At 32.0% G+C, this 22,227-nt stretch overlaps 1 protein-coding gene and 1 pseudogene across 5 annotated transcripts in view; both read right to left on the bottom strand.

Moving 5' to 3' along the window:
* Positions 1–22,227, bottom strand: part of NCAM2 (neural cell adhesion molecule 2) — a 570,822-nt gene that overhangs the window by 4,947 nt on the left and 543,648 nt on the right. For 3 of the 4 annotated variants that reach the window (XM_030915247.1, XM_030915245.1, XM_030915251.1), the window contains one exon: positions 1,965–2,084. In XM_030915247.1, coding sequence (XP_030771107.1) covers positions 1,965–2,084 — 120 coding nt within the window. Of the gene's footprint in view, positions 1–1,928; positions 2,085–22,227 lie in introns of all 4 variants that reach the window. The other variant, XM_030915246.1, reaches the window with a different exon arrangement.
* LOC115892724 lies at positions 7,037–20,260 on the bottom strand (annotated as a pseudogene). Its single transcript, XR_004052622.1, has 2 exons — positions 20,254–20,260; positions 7,037–7,470 (listed from the first exon to the last, which is right to left on the bottom strand). The product of XR_004052622.1 is annotated as a 40S ribosomal protein S6 pseudogene (transcript).

Genomic DNA, 22,227 nt, shown 5'->3' with positions numbered 1-22,227 from the left:
GGAGTTCGAGACCAGCCTGACCAACATGGAGAAGCCCCGTCTTTACTAAAAATACAAAATTAGCTTGGTGTGGCAGTGTGCGCCTGTAATCCCAGCTACTCGGGAGGCTGAGTCAGGAGAATAGCTTAAATCCAGGAGGCAGAGGTTGAGGTGAGCCGAGATCGCGCCATTGCATTCCAGCCTGGGCAACAAGAGTGAACGTCGTCTCCAAAAGAAAGAAAGAAAAGAAAGAGAGAAAGAGAGAGAGAGAGAGAGAGGAAGAAAGAGAGTATTCCAAGTATTCCAACCCATCTCTGTGACTTTAGCCTTACCATTTTATAATGGAGAGAAAGTTACAATGCTAGTTCCTCTGGGATTTATTTGTAATTTATTTTATATTTTTGAATGAGAAGGGTTAAAACAGATTCTGCAGATCAAAGCTATCAGAACTAATCAAAGTAAGAAATAGGCAAAAACTAGTAATATCCATTGCTGGTAATGAAAAAAAAACATTGTGCCAACGAGAGCAGGCGGCTATTTTATATATGTTATAAATAGTGCAGTCTCAGTTATTCCTTTTTAGCATTCACAAGTACTGAAAATATTGACAATACAAGGTCACAGAAGCAATATGTCACCTCAAGCATTAAATTGTAGAGAAAAAGTTCTGATTAGAGTTCTGATAGTAAGTTAGCATAACACTTAATATAGTTCTTACTCATGAAATATATATTAAGTTTTTGATGACTTAAGTGGTTTCACCAAACTGATAGCTTGTTTCTGTGTATAGAATTTCTCACCACTTATGTTTAGGTAAAATATTTTTAAGATTACTGTTAATCATATTATTTTATATTGGTGATTTATTTTCTATAATGGAGACAGAGAGTAGTTATTAAATTACCCTTTTTTCCCAAAATATACCCCAGTCCAAGAGCATATTCTTAACTAGTTTTCATGTACACCTCTTATTTCTAAAGTAGAGAATACAGAACCCACATCTAATACAGTTAATTTGAATTTAGATTGTAATAATCTCTAAACGCAATCACTAAAATTGGCCCGAGGATTTATATTAAATTTTTTTTCTGTAGAGTAGTACTTTGTGTTTCTGTAAATTTTAATTATTGCAGCCCCTTGTGGGCAGATAGAGGGAATTTATGAAAATAAAATCATTTTCTTCATCTGTGACCAGCTTTTGTCTGTGATTTAGGATGAGAAAGCTAAATCAATTTACTCTGCAAGGAAATATTAGGTGTTATAAAAATAAATATTTATTCTGAAAAATAATAAAATTATAAAGTTATTTTGGTGCACAGTAAAGAAGTACTTGATCACCATGGTTTCGTTAGTATCACATACCTCCAATATAATAGTACTATTAACACTTTGTAATAATGTCTTTGCTTTGAATTATTCTAATTGTCCTGTGCATGAATCTAGGCATATATTCATCTTTTCAGGTTTTGTTATCTACTATAGTTTTAATAGAGCTATTAGAGATACAAAATAAGTAATATCAAGAATGGAAACCAAGCATCATTTACTGCATAGACATTACAATGATAAACGCTTTAATAATATTTTCTCCTCTACACAAACATTATTTCTTTTTAAAATAGCCTTGTGTATATTTCACTGACATTTATATTCAAAGCGATGACAAATTTCCTGACATGTCTTTATTTCAGTAAATATAATTATTTTATTTTGAAAGGGAAAACAACACTATCTTAAAAAGACAGACTATTGTTGAAAATCTAAACTCTGTAAGATATCTTTTTATACTTTTGCATTAAATTATAGATATACGGTTTATCAGACTTTCTCTGACATTCATACAAGGTTTCATGAAAAATATCTCAATAGAAAATGGATTTTAGATATTCACATGTACTTTCTTAAATATGTAATACAACAATAATAATGTGTTATCATTTTGCCAATACCCATGTGAATAGAAGTAAGCACTCCCAGCTACATACTCAGGTTCTGTTAGTGGTGTGGTTTCATTTGGCTCATTTACTGGGCTCCCATCTTCGTGATTAGTAATTCTTTCATCCTCTGTTCTCATCTCCACTATTGGTTCTTTTGATCCATCTTTCCTAGAAACATAAACAAAAACATCTCACCTGTTTAATGTAAAAAGGGATGCATTATGGAACAAACACAGTTTAAAACCACCAAATTCTACTTTCCTCCAAATAAATCCAACTTGGTTAATTTATGGAAACCACTGAGAAATGCTTTTCTGTTTAAATTTATCTCACCATATATTATTACTCAGAAAAAAAGGAATAAATTCCATTCTTTCTGGATATCTTTTTCTCATCAAAATTGTATCAACTATTTTGCAAAATTGGTACACATTTTAAATCCTATTGTACACTTTTTATTTGGAAAAAAATGAAAATATTTTGTTAATAAAATGTATAGCATCAAGTAGCTTTCTTTCCCCTCACTAGCCAAAAGTTAAAATTTCAAACTATTTTAAAACATTTTTAAAATAATAAAAAAGAAACATTTAAAAATTTTAAAACATTTGAAATACTTTGGAAATGTTGCTTTTATTTCAAAATTTAGAAGACGAAATTTGTGTGTGTTGTTTTCTTTTAAATATGTCTATCAATTTGTATGAAAGATCTTAACTGTAAAATGATTATGGACTTCTAACATATTCAAGTTTTTCAAGAAAACAGTTTAAATAAAGTAATCTTTGTAACATACGTGCATACCTCTTCATTTATAACTTCATACTCCAATGTCATCTTTATCAAATTTCAAACATGTATGACAATGAATGTAATTTTTCATAATTGATGAAAAATAGAAAACAACACAAAGTTTCATGTCTCATAACTGAACAACAACCAAAAAAAGGATAACAAGGAAGTTATTTGGTGATGACAAGGAGTAAAGTGAGATAGAAGACTTGGGAATGAGGTACTCGTAATAAAGATTTAAATAGGTACAGAAAAAAAAAAAAAACAACTAAGGAAGGGTTGGGGACTTTAATATGTATTCATTCAACAGTCTTCCTATAAATGTGTACAGTAACACTATTTATAAACTGCCAAAAATTGTAACCAACTTGTCTTCCAATAAATGAGTGGATAGTAGGCAATGGATAAATAAGCTGTGGACCATCAGTAAAATTGAAAATTACTCATAATAAAAAATAAATGAGCTACCCACCATGAAAATACATAGAAGAACTTTAAATATAGTTACTAAGGCAATTAAGGCAGTCTGAAATGACTAAATACTTTATAATTCCAACTATATGACATTCTGGAAATGACAAATCCATAATGACAATAATAAAGTTAGTAGTTGCCAGGGACTAGAGGAAGGGTGGCACATTTAGAACATTCAGGGCAGGGAAACTGTTATATTTCTTATCATAATGGTGGATATAGGACATTAAAAGTTGCTCTTAAGAAGCATGTAAACTAGGATTACACACACACAAAAGCAAGCAAACAACAAATCTACAATGATCCAAAGATTGAACAGACTCTACAAATGCTAAGACTTATATAGAAAAAAATACTAAGGATATAAAACACTTTTGATCAGATCACAGTTACATGTTGTTGCTCTTATCTGAGTAGGTAGGTACCTCACATACACATGCATCATAATTTGAAGAATGGGTGTTGATAAGAATAGAAGAAAATCTAGAAGTGAACACACTTTTTAGCTCTGAAAATCAGATGTCTGTAAGAGACAGTGATTAAGACACATTTAGCAACATTCTCTGATAATGGCCCCAAGTAAGTAAGATCTATAGAGTTAGTAAAGATGGATGAAGAGCCCACCACCATTGGATCTTAAGGTGGTTTTGTTTGTCTCTGTGTTAGTTTTTGTTATTCTTCAATTGATTCTTTTAAAAAATTCTGCATGATACCAGTGTTTGTGATGACATACAGGATTATACTATTTGTGGAAAAGTAGCTATTGATGATTCTAAGCAAGAAAATGATTCATTTTCTTATATTAACAATTGGTACAAATATGTGATGAAATAAAGCATAATGCAGAAAGAAGAGAGAACTAGTGAGTTCTGATTTTAATTGTTTTCCTTACTAAAAATTAATATGCAAACAAGTATCTTTAAATTAAAAAGAATGAAATAAATATTACTGAAAGGAAATTAAATATTAACAAGAGAAAATAGTTAGTAGCCTTTACAATTCTTATTTTTTTCAGCGATCTTTTTAATTTTAATTTTTCTTACATTAATTTTTTTCCAGAGACATTCTACACAGATATCATATATGAATGAAAATGCATATAATTATTTTTACACAAATGGTGATATACTAACTGTATGCAATTGAGGCTTTTGAATTAACACTGAGCATTAGCTATAATCTACAAAAGAACATTTAGAGTTGTCTCTTATTTTTTCATGCTGCATACTATGCTGTTATATGTATGTACCACTATATCTAACACTATGAAATACTACTCATTTGTAAAAAGAATGAGGAAGAGATTTATGTGCTGAAATGCAACATTGCAGCTGCATTTCTATGTGATATAAATTTGCTAAAATTTATATACATATATGTATGTACATAGAAATATCTGTGTGTGTGAGTGTGTGTGTATCTAGGATATTATTTCTTTACAAACTATAGACCACACGGAAAATTATCGGGGGATTGCATTGGGAGTTATACCTGATATAAATGACGAATTGATGGGTGCTGACGAGTTGATGGGTGCAGCACACCAACGTGGCACAAGTATACATATGTAACAAACCTGCACGTTATGCACATGTACCCTAGAACTTAAAGTATAATAAAAAAATTTAAAAAATTAAAAAAAGAAAAAAAAATTAATGCTTATGTATGAGGTGGCAAATAGGATCAGTATTAATTAAGGTCTTTGATTTCTATTTTTTACATTTGTTTGATTTTTGAGTGTTTACATAAAATTATATATAATTTTATTAAATTAAATATAAAATCACATATAGATACTGCTTTTGAAACTAAAATATTTGGTTACTTACAGAAATGCTAATATATGTTATGTTGTATTAACAGAGAGATAGAGATTTCACATTAAAACTGTAAATGTCTAAATGCACTCTGTCCCTGTCAAATGGTATCCAGTCTATCATAAAAGGTGATACTACTATATTAAATATAAATTATATATGTTGGTACTGCTTTCGTAACTAAAATATTTAGCTACTTAAAGAAACACTAATACTATGTTATGTTTTATTAATATTAACAGAGAGAGAGAGAGACACGGTTTCCACACATCAAAGACAGTAAATGTCCATGCACTCTGCCCCTGTCAGATGTCATCTGGTATATCATGAGAGGTGATATTATTGATTAATTAATAAGCGCACCCTGCCAGAATGTAAGGATTTCATGCAATTAATTAATCATGAAAACAGCTTTGAGAATGATTAGTTTAGAAAAGGGAAGAAGAGTAAAAGGGTATACTGTGGTTACCTTAAAATACAAATACGGCTGTAAGGTTTTTAAAATATTGATGTATTCTACGTTTTATTTCAAAATGCATAATTTATAAAAAGTTTAACTCTACTATGTAGAATAACTTACTTGCAAAGAATTTTAACTTGAATGGAAGAATATGCAAAAATAATCCAAATAAAACACATCCCAAAACAAGTTTAATATGGAAAATTTCATGTTCTTTACACCTGCATTGGACAGGAGGTATCATCATATGAGTTAGTATTCTCTTTACTTTCTCAGATTTTCTGATTAATTGCTTGTGATTCAAGCTTGGGCCCACGTATACAGCTAAAATTGAGGAGCAGGTATTTATGTAATATTTCACTCACAATAACCACCAGATACTACTGTCATGATACCTTTGTAAGGGGGGATGAATGAAAAGGAGATTAGGACTGAACATCCAATAAGACCTCATTCATCTCTGTTTTTATGAATCAACCATGGTATTTTCATTTTACATATTATGGAAGGGATGAAAATGATTCAAATATGCCAATTAGACCATAGCAAAATTTCACTCATTTTTTATAATCTGTGTGCCATTTGTTTCCTAGGGACTATAATAACTTGCTGAAGTATATAACTTCTTTTCTGAAATATTTGAAATTATATAATTAGATTTTTTATAGATTTTATTCTGTATATTCACTTTTCCCCAACATCCTTCATTCTTCTTGTTTCTTCCTTATCATTTAGATTAGTGTAATTCAGTATAATAGCCAGTCTTTTGAGGTGATAAACGTGTGGCTGTGATGGAGTAATGATAAATATTTCTAGACACACATGTGTATATGTCTACTAGAAGGTAAACCTTGTTTATTAATGTTTATCTTTTTCTTTTCGTCTTTCCACTTTCCCATGTACATGTATTCATTATTACAAACTATTAACCATATACATTGCAATTTTTTAACATCAGGAAAGGAATCTGCTATGATGCCCAGCAATTATAAACTACAAAGAATAATTTTTGAATTCCATTTGCATAGACTTTATTTAGACCAGTATTAATTTCATAGCAAAATTGAGAGGGAGATAAAGAGATTTCCCATGTATCCCCTGCTCTCACACATGCATAGCCTCCCCGATTAGCAACATCTCCCACCAGAGTGGTGCACTTGTTACAATCAATGAACCTACATTGACACATCATTACCCCATATTTATACTTTATATTAAGGTTCACTCTTGGCGTTGTACATTCTATGTGTTTGAAAATGTTTATAATGACATTTTCCCACAATTATTTTATCAACCACTGATCTTTTCAGTGTCTTTTGTTTTTCTCAAAGCAAAACTATATTTGTCATATAGTTGGAATTATAAAGTAGGTAGTCTTTTAAAATTGGCTTATTTCACTTAGTAATAATCATCTAAGTTTCCTCCATATTTCTTCATGGCTTGCTATCTTTTTCCTTTTTAGTGCTGAATAATGTCGCATCGTTGGGATCTACCACAGTTTATTCATTCACCTACTGAAGGATGTCCTTTTTTTTTTTTTTTTTTTTTTTTTTTTTTTTTTTTTTTTTTTTTTTTTTTTTTCCGAGTCTGATCTTATTTATTTGTTACTCAAAAAGTTATTTCTGACTGGATTCAGACTTAGAAGTAGAAGCTCGCAGAGAGGAAAGTCTGCGTCTCTTCGCAATTTGTTCCTGGCGCTTCTCCTTAGACTCCTTCATTCTTTTGGCCAAAAGTTTAGCATATTCTGCAGCCTCTTCCTTGTTTTTCTTAGTACGCTGCTTCTTCAGAGCAATACGCCGCCGTTTGTGCTGCAAGACACGTGGAGTAACAAGACGTTGAATCTTGGGTGCTTTGGTCCTAGGTTTCTTACCTTCTTTGTTTAAGGGCTTTGTCACAACATACTGGCGGACGTCATCTTCTTTAGAGAGATTGAAAAGTTTGCGGATTCTGCTAGCTCTTTTGGGGCCCAGGCGGCGAGGCACTGTAGTATCAGTCAGTCCAGGAATATGAAGGATGTCTTAATTGCTTCCAAGTTTTGACAGTTACAAAACAAGCTTCTGAAAACATCAGTGTTCAGGTTTTGGTGTAGACATACACTTTCAACTTCTTTGAGTAAATATTAAGGAGCTCAAATAACAAATTTTAAGGTAAAAGTATATTTATTTTCTTGAGAAGCTGCTAAATTGTCTTCCAAAGTGATTGTATCACTGCATTTCCATCAGCAATGAATGAGATGTCCTGTTGCTTCACATCTAGCATCTGGTGTTGTCAGTGTTCTAGATGCTGACCATTTCAATAGGCTTGCAGTGGTACAGTAGCTCATTTTAATTTTCATTTCCCTGGTTCATAGGATTTGAAATATCTTTTCATAGGCTTATTTACTATTTGTATATCTTCTTTAATTAGGTGTGTATTAAGTATTTTGGCCCACTTTCTAATTGGGCTCTTCTTTTTATTATATAGAGTTTAAGAATTATTTGTATATTTCATATAATAGTCCTTTGTCAGATACGTGTTTTGCAAATTTTTCCTCCCATTCTGTGATTTGTCTTTTCATTCACCTAACAGTGTCTTTTGCAAGCATAAATTTTTAATTTTATAGAAGTCCAGCTTATCATGAGGTCAGGAGTTTGAGACCATCCTGGCTAACATGGTGAAACCCCATCTCCACTAAAAATACAAAAAATGAGCCAGGCATGGTGGCACACACCTGTAATTCCAGCTACTCAGGAGGCTGAGGCAGGAGAATCACTTGAACCCAGGAGGTGGAGGTTGCAGTGAGCGGAGATCAGGCCACTGCACTCCAGCCTGGACAACAGAGCAAGACTCCATCTCAAAAAACAAACAAACAAACAAAAACAACAAACAAACAAACAAAAACACCTTTCTTTCACGGATTGTGCTTTTAGTGTTGAATCCAAAAATTCACTACCAAAACCAAGGTCATCTAGATTATCTGCCATGTTTTCTTCTAGTAGTTTTATAATTTTTTGATTTACATATAGGTTGATATTACATTTTGAGTTAATTTTTATGAAGTGCATAATATCTGTGACTAGATATATATTTTTCTTATGGATTACAGTTGTTCCAGTACCATTTGTTGAAAATACCATCTTTTCACCATAATACTGCCTTAACTATGTGTGACATGTCAGTTCACTTGAGTATATTTATGTTGGTCTATTTCTGGGGTTTTTATTTGGTTCCATTAATTTGTGTATTCTTTGGCCAAATCATATTGTCTTGTTTACTGTAGCTTATAGTACGTGTTGAAGTTAGATAGTGTCAGTCCTACAAATTTATACTTTCAATATTACTTTGGTTATTGTGGGTCTTTTGCCTCTCTATGTAATAAACTTTAGAATCAATTTCTCAATATTCACATAGTAACTTGTGATTTTTTGGGGGGATTACATTTACTCTACAGGTCAAGTTGGGAAGAGCTGACATCTTGTCCATACTGAGCCTTTCTATCCATGAACGTGAAATAACTCTCCATTTATTTTATTCTTTTATTTTCTATCATCAGTTACATAGTTTTCTTTATATAGATCTTGTACATATTTTATTAGATATATGCCTTAGTATTTAATTTTGTGGGGTGCTAATGAAAAGAATAATTTTGTTTTTAACTTCAAATTTCACTTGTTTATTGCTGGTATATTTTTGATTTTTGCATATTAATTGATTTTTGCTTATTAATCTTTTATCCTGCAACCTTGCTATAATCATTGATTATACCCAGGTGTTTTTTCAGACTTTTTTCATAGACTATCATGTCATCTGTAAACAAAGAGAGTTTTATTTCTTCCTTCCCAATGAATATGCCTTTTATTTCCTTTCCTTGTCTTATTGCTTTAGCTAGTTCTTCCAGTACAATGTTGAAAAGAATTAGTGAGAGAGGATATTCTTGAGTTATTCCTAATTTTAGTGGGGACAGCTTCTAGTTACTCACTAAGATGTAAAGAATGATGTAAGTTGTAGCTTTTTAGATATCCTTTATTAAGTTAAAAGGTCCACCCCTTGTTCTTATTGAAAACCTTTATTACGAATGCATATCAAATTTTGTGAAATAATTTTATGCATATATTAATATGATTTTATGATTATTTTTCTTTATTATCTTGATGTGTTAGATTTACATTGATTTTTTAATGTTGAATCAGATTTGCATACCTGGGATAAATCCCACATGGGTGTGATATATAGTTTATTTATAAATTGTTGGATTTGATTGCTAATGATTTGTAAATAGTGTTTTCATTTATGTTTAGAAATATATTGGCCTGTAGTTTTCTTGTCATCTCTCTGTCTGTTTTTAGCATTTCAGTAATGCTGGCTTCATAGAATGAGAAAGTAATCTATTTCTATCTTTTGAAATAGAATGTAGATAATTGATATAATTTAATGTTTAAACGTTTGGTAGAATTCACCACTGAACCTGTCTGGGCTTGGTGCTTTCTGTGTGGGGAGACTATTAACTATTAATTCAATTTGTTTGATGGATATAAAGGTCTGTTCAGATTGTTTCTGCCTTTGTGACATTTAGCTGATTGTGCCTTTCAATGAATTTCTCTATTTCACTTTGGTTATCAAATTATTGGCATAAAGTTGCTCATGGCATTACTTTATTATCCTTTGAATGACAATGCTGTCTATCGTAATTATTCCTTCTTTATTTCTGATATTATTGTGTTCTCTCTCTCTCTCTATCTCTGTCTTCTTTTATTTTTCCAAGTTAGCTTAGGTATAGACTTAGCAATTTTGTTAATCTTTTAAAAGAACCAGCTTTTGGTTTTAATTTTCTCTATTGATTTTGCTTTGAAATTTATTAACTTCTTCTACAATGTTTATTATTTGTTTTCTTCTGCTTACTTTGAACTTAATCTGCTCTTCTTTTCTCAGTTTCTTGGGGTAGAAATCTAGATAATTCACTTTAAGTCTTTCTGATATTCTAATATATGTATTCAAGGAAACTGCCCTCTAAACATTGCTTTCATTTCATCCCCAAAATTTTGATTTGCTGTATTTTCATTTTCATTTAGTTTAGAATATTTAAAAATTTCTTTTGAGATAGTTTTCTTGGACCTGTGTGTTACTTAAATGTACATGGTTTAATCTTCAAGCATTTGGAGTATTTTCTGGCTTTCTTTTATTGAGTTGTAGTATAATTCCATTGTGGTATGAGAGCAAACATTGTATGATTCCTATTTATAAAATACTTTAAAGTGTGTCATGTGACCTAGGGTGTGATCTATCTTGGTGCATATCCTAGGCAAGCTTGAGAAGTGTATGTATTCTGGTGTTATTAGATGAAGTAGTCCACTGATGACATATATAGTTGATTGGTGTTGTTTGATTAAGCAATGTCCTTACTGATTTTATTTTTTTCTTCTTTTTTTCTTAAAATTTTTCCATTTTTTCATACTTTTTTATTCTTATCTTTGTATTCCACTCCCCCCCCCCCCCAACCTTTTTTTCTTTGAGATGGAGTTTCGCTCTTATTGCCCAGGCTGGAGTGCAATGGTGTGATCTCAGTTCACAGCAACCTCTGCCTCCTGGATTCCTGTATTGAATGTTAAAGTCTCCAGCTATAAAAGTGGATGCCTGTATTTCTCATTAAGTTGTATTAATTTTTGCCTCTCATATTTTGATGCTTTTTTGTTAAACATACACATGTTAAAAATCGCTATATTTTCCTTAAGAAATGACCCCATTGGTCTATCATGGGGAGGGGGGAGGGGGGAGGAGGGAGGGATTGCATTGGGGAGTTATACATGATATAAATGATGAATTGATGGGTGCTGACGAGTTGATGGGTGCAGCACACCAGCATGGCATAAGTATACATATGTAACAAACCTGCACGTTATGCACATGTACCCTAGAACTTAGAGTATAATAAAAAAAAAAAAAAAAAAAAAAAAAAGAAATGACCCCATTATGATTAGGTAATACCCGTTTAGAAACCTGATAACTTTCCTTGCTCTGAAGTCGACTGTATCTGGCATCAGTATTTCCACTCCTGCTTTCATTTGATTCGTGTTAGCATAGTATGTCTTTTTCTATCTATTTATCTTTAATCTATTTGTATCATTATACTTGTTGTGTTTTTTTTGTTCGTGTGAACAATATCCGGTTGGGTCTTGTTTTTTTTTTTTTTTTTTTTTTTTTTAATCTACTCTGACAGTCTCTGCCTTGCAATTGATCTATTTAGATAATTATAATTTTAAGGTAATTATTGATACAATGGATTCATATCTGGTATATTTGTAACTATTTTATTTGTTGCCCTTATTCTTTATTTCAGTTTTTGTCTTTCACTGTTTTTCTGTCTTTCGCGATTTCAATTGAGCATTTTATGTGATTTAATTTTCTTTCCTTAGCATATCAGTTATACTTTTTTAACTTGTTTATTTGTTGTTCAGGAATTTTCAATATACATTTACAGTGAACTGAATGAAGTCAATTTTCAAATAACACTGTACTGCTTCATGGGTAGCAGGAGTTCCTCATGATAAGTTATTTCTAAGTCTTTCCTCTCATCCCTTATATCATTGTTACCATTCATTTATCCTATACACAGCATATATACATAATATAATAAAATACATTGTTTCCATTATTTTCAATAATCTTATGAGTAAGAATAAGAAAAGTAAACGTTTTTAATTTACCTTCGCTTAGTCTTTCTCTGATGCACTTCCTTTCTTTAAACGCATATTAGGGAAAGGACAGCCTCTTCAATAAACTGTGCTGGGCAAACTTGATAGATATCCATATGCAAAAGCATAAAACCAGATCCTTATCTCTCACCATATACAAAGATCAAATCAAAATTGATTAAAGACTCAAGCCTAAGATCTGAACCCGTGGAACTACTAGAGGAAAAAGTTGGGGAAATTTTTCAGGACACTGGTCTGGGCAAATATTTATTGAGTAAGACCTAAAGAGCACAGGCAACCAAAACAAAAAATGGACAGATGGAATCACATCAAGCTTAAAAGGTTTTGAATAGCAATGGAAACAATCAGTAAAGTGAAGAGACAACTTACAGAATAGGAGAAAATACCTGCAAACTATTCAATTAACGAGGAATTAATAACCAGGATATATTAAGGAAGTCAATTCAATAGCAAAACAACAACAAGAAATAATAACAACAGCAAAACATAAAACAAACAAGTCCAGTTGAAAAATGATCAAATGATTTGGAGATCTGAGTTTCTAGTTTAAAGTATTTTCCGAAGAACTCGTTCAGGGCCAGGCACAGTGGCTCACACCTGAAATCCCAGCACTTTGGGAGACCGAGGTGGGTGGAGGTCAGGAGTTTGAGACCAGCCTGGACAACGCGGCGAAACCCAGCCTCTACTAAAAATACAAAAATTAGCCGGGCATGGTATCGCATGCCTGCAATCCCAGCTCCTCAGGAGTCTGAGGCGGGAGAATTGCTTGAATCTCGGAAGGGAAAGGTGGCAGTGAGCGGAGATCACGCCACTGCACTCCAGACCAGGCAACAGAGTAAAATTCTGTCTCAAAAAAAAAAAAAAAGAACTTGTTCAAACATTTCTTGCAAGTCAGATCCATTGGCAAAAAATGCCCTCTATTTTTGTTTGTCTGAGAAAGGATATTCTTTCTGCTGCATATGTGAAGGATAATTTCGCATTTCGCAGAGTCAGAATTCTAAACTACTGGGGTTTTCTCTCTCAACACTAAAAATACTTCACTCTTTTCTTGTTTGTATGACTTCTGCAGAAACATCAGATGTAAAACTTATTTTTCCTCCATCAGTAAGGGTGTTTTTACCTCTGGCTCTGTTGCTCCTTTCAGTATTCTATATAGATAAGGAATATATATAAATATATTATTCATTTATATATAGTCACATTATTTGTAGTATACATTCATATATATTCATATTCATATAATATTCATTCATATATTCATATATAAATGTAGTATTCATTCATATATATTCATATTCATATATAGAGTATTCATTCATATATATTCATATTCATATATAAATACAGGATTCATTCATATATATTCATATATAAATATATATATTCTTATTCATATATACCGATATTCATATATAAAATATATAAATACACTATTCATTTGTATATATGAACATGAATAATATAGTTATATCTATACTTATATATGGATATATATGTTAATTTTCTGCAGTTTGAATATGATGTATATATGTGGGCTTTTTTTTTTTACATGTTTGAATTTACACATTTGAATTTCCTGGATCTATGATATGGTGCCTGACATTAATTTGGTGAAATTCTGTCATTATTGCTTCAAATCTTTCTTCTGTTTATGTCTCCCTGTCTTCGTTTTTTAATATTACCAATATGCATATATTATAGCTTCTGTATTTACTCCATGGTTCTTAGATATTATGTTCTGGTTCTTTTGTTTGTTTGTTTGTTTGTTTGAGTCTTTTTTTTTTTCTTATTTCCTTTTGCCTTTCCATTTTGGCACTTTCTGCTGAGATATCTTCAAGCTCAGAGATTCTTTCTTCAGCTCTTTCTATTCTAACAAGCCTATCAAAGACATTCCTCTTTTCTAGAATCTTCATCTCTGTGCTTGCATACATTGCACATCTGTTATTGCTTATTGTCTACCTTGTCTGTTAGAGTTCTTAGCATGTTAATCATCGATATTTTAAATTCCTAGTCTGATAATTCCAACATTGCCATCATATCTAAATCTGGTCTAATGCTGCCTCTCTCTTCAAACTGTGTGTTTTGCTGTTTAGTACTCCTTGTAATTTTTTTCCTGACAGCTGGACATAACTGAGTAGAGGTAAATGTTATCAATAGTCCTTTAGTAATATGGAGGTAATGTGTAGGGCAGAAGAAGAGTCTATCATCCCACGATTAGGTCTCAGTCCTTTAGTGAGTACATGATTCTGGCTGTAAACTTCACAAGCATTTCTCAGATCCTCCCACAACCTTGGTGGGACAGAATGACCAGTGTGGGCTGGAGCTGGGGATTTCCAGGGGGAAACCTAGAGCTGGGTGCTGTTGGTTATTTCTATTCTCCAGGTCAGTTAGGCTCTGTTAAAAACTCCAAGTTAAGCTCTGGTTAAACAGTTTCTCCTGAGAGTAGACTTTGTTAAGAACAGAACGCTCTGGTATATTTTAATGCATTACTTCCCCCTTCTTTTTCCAGAAACACAAGGAGCTATTTCTCCAATATTCATTGTAGGAACTTGGTTAAGCTCATGAAGGTAAAATCCTCAGAAGCATAGGATGTCCTATGACTAAGTTGTCCTGGAGTTTTCAACTCACAGACTTGTCCACATCGAGCCTCAACCAATTCATCAATAACATTTTACATTTTTTTCCTATTCAAGAACTGGTTCTCATAGACGTTTCTGCTGATAGGTTTCTGCTCTGATAAGTTGTGATTTTCTGTATCTGCCTCTCTGTCTGTTAAATTTTCTGGACGGTAGTTTGCAGTAACACCACATTTTTCTAACGACTCTAAGAAGAATTGTTGATTTCAGTTTGTTTAGCTTTCAGTTTGTTAGGAGAGAGTGGCAACTTTTAATCTCCTTGCATGCTGGGCTGAAAACTGGGAGTATTGTTTTGGTTTGTTTTGTTTTTCAGTGTTATTCAGAAAATACAATTGATATTTCATATATATTTCTTCAATTTTTGTATCAAATCCTACTTTTTCTTATAATAAAGCCTTTTATGCAATCCATTCCCTTTGCTTGAAGAACCATTTTCCACATACCCCACCACATACACACTTCAGCTAGTTAATTCCTACTCTTCCATATGCTTTAGTTCTTTCACAAGTTGCTTAGATAAATATGAGTAGGTAAATTACTTATTTTTACATAACATTTATAAAAAATTATTTATTTATCATTTGATTTTTTTAAACTAAAATGTGTTTCCTGCCAGAATAAAAGTTTCCTGACAGAAAGGAATAAGTCTGCTTTTTCACAAGTTATAGTCACAGAAGTTAGAATTGTCTCTTGTTATATAGACGTCCAATAAATATTTTTAATATTAATGCTTAGTAAATTATGCTTGAGTAAATAACAGTAAAAATATAATTTGTTAAAAATGTATTGTTAGTCATTCTGATAAGAAAACTTTGATAATGCAAGATATGTGTTAATTTAAATTGATAAGAACCAAATTAAAATTAAAATAGAACTTTACATGAATACTATCCTCTAGGACATTGATCCTAATTTATTTTTTCTCTGCTGTGAGATGCTCTTAAAACAAAAATGCTCTAAGTGTAATTAATGTGGTTTTAGTAAATTGTCATAGTCATAAGTTTTGAAAATATGAAAGAGCTAGTCTCAGAATGCTTGGGATCATGTTTAGAAGCTAGTATAAATCCGAACAGTCAAATCAATTATATCCTACTTCTCATTAAGATTTTATATCTTTTTCCAACTTGAACACTACATTTTTTAAGAGTTGAAAGCTATTTTCCCAAGGCAGAAGAAATTTATGTAAAAATTGTGTGATCAATAATATGTGTGGAATTAACCACATATTTTCATTTACCCAATTCCTTAAGGTTAATTAAACTCAGCAGGATTTAAAAACAGAGGTGTTGGTGGACAAATTAACAAATAGTAGGGTTATATAAAAATAAGCAGCACAATTGCATACATCTGGCTGTTTGCACAGTCAAACAAAGGCATGAAGGTACATTTTGATTTCTCTCCTTCCCTAACCCAAATATGACATCAATCAGGTAGTTGACACTACCTCAACTATGTCTGTAATATACCCACTCTTACGTAAGTGTAATACCACTGCCTTGGGCCAAAAACAAAACAAAACAACCAACCAACCAAACAAACAAAAACAACATTTTTAATCTGGATTACTTCAAGCTCCTCTTACCTGGTCTCCCTGATTTTAAATCATTCCCCTAAATCTACCAGGCCCAATAACACATTCCTCACACAATAGCAAAAGTCATATTCTTAAAACTCTTCTAGTAGTTTTCTATTTTAAATAAAATTCAGATCCTTTTCTTTGATGCAAGAAGATGGAATAATAACTTGGCCCCTAGATAATTTCTCAATCTGATATTTATACCAGTTTCTCTTTCTTTGACTCTCACCACTAAGCTTCATTTGCCCTTGAACGTAGCAAGCTTATTCCCATGTTAGAATCTTTACATTAACTGTTTTACATCTGCCTAGAATGTTCTGTCCCTTGATTATTATATTAGTGACTCCTTATTACCCAACCTTAGGCTTAATGTCACCTCCCTGAGAGGTGTTTATGACACAGTATCAAATAACAACTTAACATCCTGCCTTTCATTTGTTTACTGCTTATCACTACTGGACATTTCATTTTTAGTTAACATTTATGAACTTCCATCTTCCACAAAACTTGAACTCCATGTGAACAAAATTATCGTTTGGTTTGCTTACTAATTTGTTCCCAAGTTCTATAAAAGTGCTTATAACCTGGCATTTATTCCATAAATATTTGCTCAGTGGATGAGCAAAAGAGAAGACTTACAAAATTTAATTTATATCTCTATCTCTACCTTTATATATAATAACATATATATAGTATATGTAATGATGTTACTATATGTAATATTTATTCAATGTGTTTTATCATGTGCTTCTATTTAAATAAAACTAAAACTAACTTTTGTGATCTGTTCATTCAGGAAGATAATGTAAAAATACAGACAACTGTTAGTAAGCATAAAAGGTACTGATGAAGAAAGCAAAAGATATTGGAAATGAATTGATTCCACTGTATTTACCATGTCTCTTATTTGTATCTTGTTTAGTGTGCAGTAGAGGCTAATTTATGTTAGTTCTTTAGTTTATTCCATCTCTAATAAATATGCAGTTTGCATTTTGTTTGAGAACAATTGAATCTAATTTTTGAACTGAAATATACTAATTACCGTCTCATGAAGTAAAAATATCCCTTACAGAATATATATAACAAATGGTCATAGACAAAAAATTTAATAAAATTGAAATAGGCTTGGTGGTGTAAAAAAAAAAAAAATGTAGCTATGAAGAATTGATTCTCCTGTATTTCTAACCCTGATGCATAATTATTATTAAATGCCAGGTATTATAAGGGTAATTTTACATATATTGCATGTATTTTACATATATTGAATATGTATACAGAATATATACAACAGAATATATATAACAAATATATATGTAACAATACGTAATGTATATAACAAATGGTCATAGACAATTTAGTAAAGTTGAAATAGGCTTGGTGATGTAAAAAAAAAAAATGTAGCTATGAAGAATTGATTCTCCTGTATTTCTAAGCCTGATGCAGAATTATTATTAAATGCCAGGCATTGTAAGGGTAATTTTACATATATTGCGTATATTTTACATATATTGCATTTACTTATGTCACACAACATGTGGAGCAGAAATGCAAATGAGAATTTATGGGTAAAGAAACTAACGTTCACAGAAGTCAGAATGACTTGTCCAAGTGTACTGGGATTCAAGCTCATTTATTTTTCCACTGGTTCTTGGAATCTTTTCACAGCTACTTAAACATAGGCTGAAAATGGTACTCCCTTACAATGTGATGAAGTTTTATTTTATTTTATTTTTATTTTTTCTTGAGATGGAGTCTCGCTCTATAGCCCGGGCTGCAGTGCAGTGGCGCCGCGCATCTTGTTTCACCGCAACGCTGACTGGCAGGTTCAAGCGATCTCCTGTCTCAGTCTCTAGCAGCTGGAAATACAGGTACGCGCCACCGCGCCATGCTAATTTTTGTAGTTTTAGTAAAGACCGGGTTTAGCTATGTAGGCCAGGCTGGTCTTGAACTCCTGACCTCAGGTGATCCACCCACCTCGGCCTCCCAAAGTGCTGGGATTTCAAGCGTGAGCCACCGCGCCTGGCCGTGTTAAAGTTTTAAGTCAGTACTTACTGAGGGAAAACTGACCAGACTCGAATTAGGTTTTAAAAACAATATATCACAAGAACACAGAGCTTTCTAACCCTCTAGTTCCTTGCAGACTATCTACAGAATAGAAAGAAGAAACTAGTGTTTTCTTATATGTGACAGAAAAAGACCATTTTGTGCAATGTTAATGTTAACATGAACAAATGCCAATAACCACGGAGCTTATACTTTGTTCAGAATGGCTTATTTAAAACAACGCTAAGAAATTAATCCAAAAATATGTAATAAAGGATATAAGAATATGACAAATGGAATGAAACAGGAGTACACAGATGAAACAGGGTTTTAGCCAAGTTAATGAAATAGAAAATCTTTATTGAGTTAGAAGCATTTGAAATGGAATTGAAGTGGAACTGGAAATATACTTATTCTATTGACAGACACGGGGACCACAGAAACAGAAAATAATTTGGGAGTCATCATTCTAAGTTAGATTTCAGTCATTTTGAATTACTGCCATTTTGTTTAGAAATAGACACACACAGGCATCCTGATGCCCACGAGAATGATAAGGACCAGACATAGATATTTATTTGGTATTCATACATGTAGAGGTGATATTTGGAGTTATAGGATAAATTATACATAAAGAAAGAGAGCTGAGGAGGAAACACAGAGAATTAAGATGATACAGGGTCTTGGAAGGGGATGGTAGAATGTCAGTAAGGGAGCATGTAAACAATATCACATTCTCCAAGATGGTTTGAGAATTTGAAAACTAAAGTAAGACATGAGATTTGATCAACATAAAATCTCTCAACTGAAAAGAGCAGCTTTAGTGAAGCATAAGCCAAAAATAGAAGATATTGAGCAATGAGGGAGGAAGTTGAAAGTGGAAAAAAAAATACAGATGGTTGACTGTTCTAGATTTTCTCAATAGAAAGAGCCAGATTTGAAAAAAGAGAAAAAACACCAGTATACAAAATAAAATGTGACATTACAGGAACATTTAAAAGTGAAGTTTCTTGAATTTTAGGTACATAGAAGTTCAGGAGAATTTTAATATTTAAAAAATAGATTAAAAGCCTTTGTTTTTTAATTTTGAAAAATAAATCTCAGTTGGCATATGGGGTTTCATTATAAGAAAGTAATGATTACTTTTGCCTTAGAATTGAAAAAAAATTTCTTTTATATTAGATTATTAAAATATTTGCCAAACTAATAATTATTCGCCAAACTAATTTTTAGTTTATATTTTAAATAAAATATATTATTTGCCAAACTAATTTTTATCTCATTGGTCTCCCCATTTGTTAGCATTGATGTTATGAAATGCTTGTGCAAGGTTTTGTTCTTATTTCTCAGACACTGTAGACCTTACTCTCCTTTTCTGAGTAATCCAAACTTTTCTGTAAGAAGCCAGACACTAAAGAGTACAAAGTGTAGATGTGGTTCTCTGGGGAGTAATTGCAAGGGTGGGATGCCTTTTGTTCCTTTTGTTTTCTAAAATTGTGTTTTGGTCATTTCTACATCCATTCTATACATGGACATACAGTATGCTTTTGGCTCCCTCAAACTCCTGAGATCTTATCAACTGTAGAGTTATTTACTGAACAGTTCATAATTGGAGTGAAATAATTGTAGATTTGTAAAGGAAGTTTAAAATCGCATGGCCCATGGTTTCATTTTTATAGGCAAAGAAAAAAAAACTCTAAAATGGATGTCTTCTTCAGTTATAAATGATAAAATGTAATAAGAGGATTTCAAACACCTAAACCCATCAGTTAATTCTAGCTAAGTCTGGTCATTATTCAGTACTTTACACGAGTTTAAGCTGCCATTGTTTATAGTGTCTTATCAGTATTCTTTACTGTTCATGGTCATACCCAGAGTGAGTGTCCATAATACCTTGCATTTGAATTATGGTATTACAGGTAGTAAATTAAATTTTCCACTGAATTAATTCTATCAAAATTACTTTATTCAATGAAATGAGAATTGGGAAAAGTCAGCAATTTCTCAAACTTAAAAAGTAAATTCGAGAAAATATCTTAAGTTAGGAAAGCAATTTGCTTTGTTTCTAGCAAAAATAAAAATAATTCTGTTCAAAATTTAGAGAATATCTTGATGATTTCACTATGTTTCGTGGGTATACGTATTTTAAGACAAGTGGTCATAGATAGAAATATTTTTTAAAATTTTATTGTTTAGTTATAATGTATTCTAATGAATAACTCTTTACTGAAGTAAGGGAATTGGTCCTAAGGTTACTGCACTCATTTTCTGCATAAGTCAAGTGGTGTCATGACCCTGATAAATAGCCCTCTTTGGATTTGTGCAGAACACCATCTGCTTAAACATATGCAGCAACCTAAAAGGACTGCATGTGAAAGAATGAGGTACTTTTAAAATTTCACTTCATAAGTAAATCTAGATTCTTTAAAAAGATCACACAAGTTATTACTGATTTGTTGTTTAAAATAGTTTATCTCGCAAAGATATTAATTCTCTTTCAATGAATCTACAAAATTAATACAACCCCAGTAAAAATTATAGCATTTTTAAAATTTGGAATTGCAAGTCGGTTTAAATGGATATGTGAATCAAGACTAGCAAAACTATCTTGAAGAACAACAAACTTGGAGAACTTATTCTATCAGTTAGAAAACAACTATGGCAAAGATTTAGAGATTAATAAAGTCTGGTATTGGTGAAAGGATAGAGAAGGTGAAAAATGGAATAAAACAAGAACAGAAACAGGCCTATTTGAATCCTGCCATTTGAGATGTCACAACCATGGCACTGCTATTAGTGAGAAAAGAATGACATTTTCAATTACTGGTGCTATTTTCTAAACATAGTGTAAAAAATACTAACCGAAAAGTGTGTGGAGTCCTAACTCAGGTATATTGTATGTCTAAAGGTAAAATGTGAAATGATAAAGATTTACTGGAAAATTTAGAGGGCCTTAGTGACCTCAGGATAGGCAAATATTTTAAAAATAAGATTAAAAAGAGACAAATTAAAATATTGAACTATATTAGGATCAGGCACTTCTGTTCACCAGGGAAAACATTTTTTTGTTGTTTTTGTTTCTTAAGACAAAGTTTTGCTCTTGTTGCCCATCCAGGAATGCAGTGGCTCACTGCAATCTCCACTTCCCAGGTTCAAGTGATTCTCCTGCCTCAACCTCCTGAGTAGCTGGGATTATAGGCACCCACCACCATGCTTAGCTAATTTTTGTATTTTTAGTAGAGACAGGGTTTCGCCATGTTGTCCAGGCTGGTCTCGAACTCCTAACCTCAGGTCATCCACCCGCCTCGGCATCCCCAGAGACAACATTATGCCGGTTAAAAGAATCCACAAAATAAGAAAAGAAGTTATATGTAAAATTATATTTCATATGCAAATATTTTATTATATATATAATTTTCATTATATTATAAAGGTTTATCTATACTCATAATAAATTGTATATACATAATTTATATGTATAGCCCAGGTTGTGTACGTAGAGCATGTTGTATAAAAGAACACATCTACATATCAGTAAGGAAAAGAAAGACAACCTAATAGAAAATGACTAAAATGCTTAAATAAGGATCGTAAAAATAGACAAAGTCATTATAAAATGATAAAGGGATTGGTGTAAAAATAGACAAATAAGGTCATTGTAAAATAATAAAGGGGTTAATTAATCAAGGGAATATAGCAATTATAAACATGTATGCGCCCAACATTGGAAAACCCTGATATATGGTGTGAATAGTATTTGACCTAGAGAGAAAGATCCTAACAAAATTGTAGCTGGGAACCTCAAAACCCATCTTTCAGCATTGGACAAG

This window comes from Rhinopithecus roxellana, chromosome 13, assembly GCF_007565055.1.
Source record: "Rhinopithecus roxellana isolate Shanxi Qingling chromosome 13, ASM756505v1, whole genome shotgun sequence".
Classification (NCBI taxonomy): domain Eukaryota; kingdom Metazoa; phylum Chordata; class Mammalia; order Primates; family Cercopithecidae; genus Rhinopithecus; species Rhinopithecus roxellana.
Note: the sequence above shows the minus strand (reverse complement) of the source record. Positions and strands in the feature narration are given on the sequence as shown.